The 6,695-nt window shown below is 54.1% G+C and overlaps 5 protein-coding genes across 5 annotated transcripts in view; 2 read left to right on the top strand and 3 right to left on the bottom strand.

Moving 5' to 3' along the window:
- Positions 1 to 368, top strand: part of ACRALDRAFT_2059636 (carbohydrate-binding module family 1 protein) — a 1,600-nt gene extending 1,232 nt beyond the window's left edge. Inside the window, exon 3 of the mRNA XM_071021893.1 lies at positions 78 to 368. Within this exon, the coding sequence (XP_070873820.1) occupies positions 78 to 173 (96 nt within the window). The 3' untranslated portion in view covers positions 174 to 368. The remainder of the gene's footprint in view (positions 1 to 77) is intronic.
- Positions 251 to 1,608, top strand: ACRALDRAFT_211507 (uncharacterized protein; the record flags this gene model as incomplete). Its single annotated transcript, XM_071023721.1, has 10 exons — positions 251 to 304; positions 344 to 387; positions 449 to 716; positions 751 to 871; positions 905 to 947; positions 979 to 993; positions 1,034 to 1,083; positions 1,155 to 1,331; positions 1,400 to 1,453; positions 1,496 to 1,608. The coding sequence occupies 10 exons, from the start codon at positions 251 to 253 to the stop codon at positions 1,606 to 1,608; spliced, it is 939 nt and encodes a 312-aa protein (XP_070873819.1).
- ACRALDRAFT_1051307 (uncharacterized protein) lies at positions 1,606 to 3,762 on the bottom strand. The gene is made up of 2 exons (XM_071015684.1): positions 3,420 to 3,762; positions 1,606 to 3,341 (listed from the first exon to the last, which is right to left on the bottom strand). Exons 1-2 carry the CDS (start codon positions 3,638 to 3,640, stop codon positions 1,682 to 1,684), a joined length of 1,881 nt encoding a protein of 626 aa, XP_070873818.1. The 5' UTR covers positions 3,641 to 3,762; the 3' UTR covers positions 1,606 to 1,681.
- A 493-nt stretch (positions 3,763 to 4,255) lies between these two features.
- Positions 4,256 to 5,056, bottom strand: ACRALDRAFT_1082460 (uncharacterized protein; the record flags this gene model as incomplete). The annotated part of the gene is made up of 1 exon (XM_071019315.1): positions 4,256 to 5,056. The coding sequence occupies one exon, from the start codon at positions 5,054 to 5,056 to the stop codon at positions 4,256 to 4,258; it is 801 nt and encodes a 266-aa protein (XP_070873817.1).
- Positions 5,057 to 5,555: 499 nt separating this feature from the next.
- On the bottom strand, positions 5,556 to 6,437 carry ACRALDRAFT_2042660 (uncharacterized protein; the record flags this gene model as incomplete). The annotated part of the gene is made up of 4 exons (XM_071021270.1): positions 5,556 to 5,735; positions 5,777 to 5,855; positions 5,919 to 6,228; positions 6,419 to 6,437. 4 exons carry the CDS (start codon positions 6,435 to 6,437, stop codon positions 5,556 to 5,558), a joined length of 588 nt encoding a protein of 195 aa, XP_070873816.1.
- Positions 6,438 to 6,695: the final 258 nt, after the last annotated feature.

The raw sequence follows: 6,695 nt of genomic DNA, 5'->3' as shown, positions 1-6,695 counted from the left end.
CTCCCACTAACCCTCCTCCCACTAACCCCCCTCCCACCAACCCTCCTCCTTCCGGCGGTGCTCCTCACTGGGGCCAGTGCGGCGGCAACGGCTGGGACGGTCCCACCACTTGCCAGGCTGGCGCCACCTGCGTCCGTACCAACGAGTGGTACAGCCAGTGCATTCCCAACTAAGCGGCGCGCCGGGTTCCGGCCGAGACAGTTGGTGACGAAGGCGACGGTTTAACGCTTCTATGTCTAAGCTTGATGAAATGGGAGCAACGGGTTGCATGCTAGTGGTCTGCTGCTGTGGCCCTCCCTCAACTGTACATAACTTTGCATACATAGAGCACACATTTACATAGCCCACTCTGGGTGCTCAATTTCATTTCTCACTCATTGAGTTTCCGTGATCTGTACCTGAGTGAATGAATGAGATGACTTAAAAAGTAGTTATGGTTCAACCGCAGTGGTATTGTGGCCAAGGTACTCGAAGACAGAGGATTAAAAAAAAAGGTGCTCTGTCCATTTCACTGCACAACGGTACTTGTCCATTCGAATCGTGATCGTCAGGGGCCGCATGGCTCCAACCAATTAACCAAGTTCTTACCATACAAAATATTAGATAAGCAGCGCAACTCCCTTCGAGCACGTGATCGCAATGGCTACACACTGCCGCTGTATTTGGCGAGAAGTCGCGTAGACAATCATCATCCTTTGTTGTCCGCTCAGTCCCGGGTGCCAGAACATCTCATTGTAATCCTTTCATCAGCATGGCCTGTATTTGACTGCAAGCCCAACTCGGGGGCGAGAACGACGGAATGCTTACTACGAAACAAGTAGTCCAGCCCGCCGAACTCGGTGGAAACGGACGGACTGGAAAATAGCATCACGTCCACATACCTATTAATTTGGCTGACCTCTAGACCTCGCCGTCGTATCTGATTCCACCAAACAAGCTTGCACATGGTGTCAAACATGACCAAGCAAACATTGCAAGTTGCTATCAATTCCCGTGACGCTCGAGCGGTGTTATATAAATCACCATGGGACAGGATTCTGATCAAGTTCCCGACCGCTATCCTCCATATTAACCACGTAGGGCGTGAGACAGCAAAGCACAGTATAGCGCGGCCACAGCTCCTTTATCTAACTAAATCCATTTCGTCCACCAAGGCAGTGCCGCGAAATGTGTCGCAGCGTCTACCGACTCTGCTGCTTCCAACATCACTTTATCCGCTGGAAGTTCAAATCCGAACGCAAAAAATGCCCCTACCGCGACTGCAACATCATCTGTAACCATATCATCGACTGCCGTGCCGAGTCCGTCTCATCGCGACGACGGTGTGACCAGTGTGAGCCTCCCGGTTCGCTCCGTCGTTAGGTGCGTGAGTAAAGAGTACGAATGAGGACGTCATGAGAGGAGCTAACTCGAGGGAAGGGGAAGTTGTTCGCCAACGAGGACGGGGTAGAACGTAAGTCGCCGTAAGGGAGAGATGTCCCTCGTATTGGGCTAGGGCTCGTTTACCATATACCGACACAGGCCGCGAAGAGCCATTTCTGGTCATCCGGACCTTGTCAACAGACGTACATAGCGAAATGCCACATCACGTTTCTTTATATATGGTGAGGTGTCCCTAGTGAAAGTGCTTTTTTTTCTTAATCCATTTATCTGTAGAGACTTCGCTCTTCTCACAAACGTCTTATTTCTTGCCAGTCGGGATGGCGAACAAAACAAGCTTATCCCCCTCGTTTAGGCTCTTGTCAACACGATAGAATCCCCGCCGCTCAAGCTGGATAATGTCGTCCTTCTTCAGCTGGGCAGTGCCCTCATCGCACCACGCATTCTCCATCCACGCAGTCTTGGGGTTGAGGAAATCCTCCAGATTGTCGTCCTCCTCCAGCTTGTCCTTGGTCAGGAGGTAGTCAAAGTCCCAGAGCTCGGCCTCGACGAGCTTGGTGCCCTTTGCCGACAGCCATGTCACCTTCTTCTCGGTGGTCTTAAAGTCGCCCTTCAGGTTCAGCTCGGCCTTGATGCCCGTGACCACGTCGTCGCCCGTGATCTCCCGGATGATGACGTTGCCCCATGACATGGCCGTGATCTCCTCGTCCTTCTTAAACGCCTTCGCGTCCGCCTGGTCCATCCAAATCTCATCGGCGAACACCACGTTCTTCTTTCCGACCTCGGCATTCTTGGGGTGCTTGGGACGCTCCTCCGTCCGCGGCTCCGCCGGCACGTCGGCACCCGTGAGGGTGACCTTGACCCTATCCTTATCGGTGATGGCCGTGTGGCGCGGCGCGATGGGATCGATGACCTTCTTGTTCAGCGCCCAGAGGGCAGCCCAGTCCATGTTCACCACATTCCGGCTGGGGCCCTGTTTGATGATGAACTCGCGGAGGGCCGGGATGGTCAGACCGCGGCGGCGAACACCACGGATCGTGGGGAACCGCGGGTCGTCCCACCCGGACACCTTGCCCGCGTCAACGAGCGAAGCCAGTTTCCGCTTGGAGAGGAACGTGCGGACAAAGTTGATGCGGGAAAAGTCCCACATGTACACTTGGCGAAGCTTCAACGTGTCGATGAACCACTGGTACAGCGGGTTGCGATCTGTGTACTCGGTCGAGCGAAGCGCGTGCGTCACGCCCTCCTTGGCGTCGACTAGCGGGCAGGCGAGATCGTAGGTGGGGTACACCTTCCAGGTGGTGCCCGTCCGGTGATGCGGGTCCTCGACGTTGCAGCGGTAAATGACAGGGTCCCGCAACGCCTTGTTGGGATCGTCTACCGACACCTTGGCGCGGATGCAGTTCTTGAGGCCTTCCTCCGAACCCTTGGTCATCTCCTCGAAGATGCGTAGATTCTCCTCGACGGTCCGGTTCCGGCGCTTCGATTCAATGCCGTCCATGCGCTGGGCTCGCATCGTCTCCTGGTCGGTGTCGTCGGCATAAGCGTGTCCCTCCGAGATGAGACGCTTGCACATATCATAGAGGTAGTCGAAGTAGTCGGACGTATAAGTGAGGCTGTCGTGTGTGATGCCCATGAGATGCAGATCCTCGACGATGGAGTCCTGGAACTCCTCCTTCTCCTTGGCGGGATTTGTGTCGTCAAGGCGGAGGCGAAGTTGGCCCTTGTAGGCTTCGTGAGCGAAGTAGTCGCTCAATAGAGCCGCCTTGGCGTGGCCAATGTGAAGGTAGCCCGAAGGCTCGGGCAAGAACCGGGTAACCACGCCTTGGTCGACATTCTGAAGCGCGAGATCGAAGTTGCCGCCGGCCTTGCTGCCCGCCACAATCTTTGCCTTTCTAGCAGCTTCGGCGGCCTGGATCTCGGCCTGGATCTCGGGATATGTTTGCTCGATGAAATTGAACCTGGAAACATGGTTAACACGAAAAAATCTCGGAGTAATCGCAGCTGGGCTTCAGAGGAGACATGGGAGCCTGGCGCACCATCTAGTTAAATTGGCAAGCGTGCCCTTGCGAAGAATACCAACGGTAGCTTTGTTCGTCTTGAGAGTCTGCCAAATCTTCGTTTCGAGCTCGCCCAACTTGTAGCCCTCAATGTAGGTGCGCAGGGTCAAGTGCTTGTCGAGAGAACGAAGGTAGGGCTCAGTGGACCTGAAATCGCCCGCTAGAGCGGTGGGCAGGGCTTGAAGCTCCTCGGGCGTCATCGTGGGCCAGTCCGGGTCCTAGTCGAAAAGAGTCGCGCTGAATGGAAAACCAGGGGCAAGAGGTGGTCACGAACGCCTCGTGGATGGTATGGGTGTGGTAGTTGTCGGGAGTGACACGACTGATATTTTGTGGCGGGGTCGAAAACCCAATGGAGGGGTAAGTCCGTACCAGCGAGCAGCCCACATCAGTGATAAGATAACGACGATAAGCGGCTTATCTAAGTGGGTACGAAGTAGGTAGGTACAGTAATTACCTTACACTACCTAGGTAAGCCAGCGCTCCTGGGCGGCGTTGGCGTCTTTGACTACGAATACCTTGAGCTGAAATACAAGCACAAGAATGCGCCAACGACCCAAAACCATGTCGTGCCCCAGATGAAATGGTACCGGTGTGAAAAGGGTCGCCCCTGACGGTTTGGTTGCACCTATGCCAAACCCGTCAAAGGAAAGAATGGCGAGGTTATCCAAACAGGAACATCTGCGAAACCAGGCAAATGCCCCAGATGCTATTCATAGGTAATGCAAACCCTTTCTTCCTCGGGACTTTTCCAAGTGTTTGTAGACAAGCGCACCGAGGACGCAAGCACCCCGAGCAGTATGCGATGGATCCATGGGTTATCGCTGGTCCTGACAGGTGCGTCTCGAATCGCTGGATAGGAAATTGGGAAATGAGCACTTGCCTTTGAGATCGTTCGCCACAGCTTGGCTGTTGTGATAACCCCCTTCCCAGCATGATCGGATGACGCGGCCGATGCTTCCAAGGGAGGTCACATCTGGGAAATCCTGCTGTTCGTAGCGAGCTCGAATCTGAGCTTCAGATAGCGTCGCGTACGGCCTCTCTCCAGTCAGAAGTTCATAGGCCAGAGAGCCAAAGGCAAAAAGGTCCCCTTGGGGTGATAAGAGGTCGCCAGGGTACTCAGAACTGGGGGTGATTGCGACAAGGAGCGGCAATGAATCGATTGAAGATCCAGCAAAATCTGCAAGCTTGACCTGGAGATCGTCATTGAGGAATACATTGGCCGTAGTTAGATCGCCATGTATAATACCGGCTCGATGCACAAAGTCAAGGGCTTCGGCAAGCTGTATGATCCAATGAAGAGCGGTGTCTATCTTGCATCCATGTGTTTGGATGTATGACTTGAGGTCGTGGTTGCAAGCATATTCGAGGCGGATCCCCGCGTCGCCCACGTCCCCGTGGTATGATAGGATACCGTCGTGTGTGCCGTACTCCTTAAGCCTCGTATAGATCTGACGCTCTCGTTCTATTGCGGGACGCGATGATTCGTCGAAAGAGGTCTTGATCACCGTCGGCTGTTTCTGGCCAGTGTCCAATACCACCAGGCCAGTGGTTCCCCATGCAACGACATCGCCGACACCAAATCCTGGCGGAAAAGGTATCTCGTCATCGTCCGCCATTCTCTGATTTGTAGTGTTTCGGTTGCTTCGTGATGAGCCGTATCGCGGAAGTCCCGATCGACGAAGGGCAAGATAAGGTGGTTCCTGACAGAAGGTTAGAACGCGTGGCGCTCAGAAGGTCGCCATCCCACGTATCTCGACTTTGACGTCGCCAGCCGCAGTGTCAATGATCCTCAGGGGTTTCACACCCCAATCTATATGCATGACTAATAGGCGGCCGTGCGTCCAGCCGTCGCATTGGACGTATTGGAAAGGGCCTCCAATCACACACTGCTCTCCGAGGATTCCCTCTGGCGGTCGGCTGGCCCATGCGTCGGGGAGGGTAGCGCGTTTATTATGCCCACACGAAAACCCCAACGCCGGCCCAAGCCGATAGTGACCGACCTTAACTAAGCAGATCGCACATACCTACGTAAATCTTGGTCTAACACAGCGCGTCAGAAACGACGTGTTACGAACGCGAGAAAACGCAGTCAATGTGGTAGACGGGAACATGGAATCACTGCTTTGCCGCTGCCGCTGCCGCTGCCACTCGCTCCTCTGCTTCCTCGTCTCGATATGAGACTCCCTCATTGATCCTCGCTCGATCCTGCGTTCCCTTCCTGTTCCGACAACATCTCGGCACAGCTAATACCTTCTTCCCCGTGTATTCCGTAGGATCAACGCTGAATAGCAGGTACTTGTTGGCATATGCTCCCCATCCTCATCCATCTCGTTGACGTTGATCTGCAGCACCTCTGGATCAACATCATCAGGAGGCACGAGGTGATCAAAGGTCACCCTATAATAGTCGATTTTGCTTCCATCCAGTTGTCATCAGCTACACTGCAAAAGGTTCGAAGGCACGCCTCCGAATACTAACCCTGACGGTCTTGCTTCCCTTACCCAGCCCAGATATTCATCCCGCACAACTAGATCCTCCGCAGTCTCTGCATCCCGCCCATAGATTACCCGGTAAGTTAGTTTGTCAAGCTCGGGGCCGGCCGGCTGCGGGTAGTCGGTGGGTACTTTGTCGAGATGCCAGCTTATGCCTGGAAGGAGTTTCTCCGCGGATACCAGCGGACCGTCGATCTGGATTCGAAGGGGTTTGTCGACTGGAGGTGAATGAAAAGGGTGGGCATGGCTATGGATGCAAGGGGGGAAATATGGAGTATGAGAGCCATGGCCCACGCCTGTTTATAAGGCCGAGGCCGGAAAAGAATGACTAGGAGAGGTGATCGTGTGGGTTTGGATAGGAAAGAGAGCAAACAATGCCGTTTGATCATTCTGATTCTGGAGTCCTTAGTCAGCTGGGTTTTATGCAACATACATTACCTACCCAGAGAACGATTGCCTGCCTCGAGGTCTCCATCGACAGCCGACATTTCAGGGGCAGGCCCATTTTTTGGTGTTGATGGCGTCTCCGCAAGTCATACAAGTCTGTACTTCTTCTCTTATTCGGTGCACACGAGACAGCTGCCCTGTGGGCTATATAAGAAGTAGGTATACGCTGGAGGAGCGGAGTATCATGGGACAGGTCCTGTCAAGTGGTCATATTTGCTAATATCACCGTCACAGCTAAGAAGAGACACGAAGCCAAGCGTCATGGACATAACCCTGTTCCCATACCACCAGCAGAGTTCCTCGGTCGATCTGTCGA

Source organism: Sodiomyces alcalophilus (genome assembly GCF_042370955.1).
Source record: "Sodiomyces alcalophilus JCM 7366 unplaced genomic scaffold ACRALscaffold_5, whole genome shotgun sequence".
In the NCBI taxonomy this organism is placed as follows: Eukaryota; Fungi; Ascomycota; class Sordariomycetes; order Glomerellales; family Plectosphaerellaceae; genus Sodiomyces; species Sodiomyces alcalophilus.
This window is presented reverse-complemented; position numbering and strand designations above follow the sequence as displayed.

Bases quoted from the DNA above. Each gene is read 5' to 3' on its own strand.
- ACRALDRAFT_1051307 (XM_071015684.1), bottom strand. From the start codon at position 3,640: ATGACGCCCGAGGAGCTTCAAGCCCTGCCCACCGCTCTAGCGGGCGAT. The intron at 3,342-3,419 runs GTGCGCCAGGCT...CCATGTTTCCAG, and splicing joins CTTGCCAATTTAACTAGATG to GTTCAATTTCATCGAGCAAA.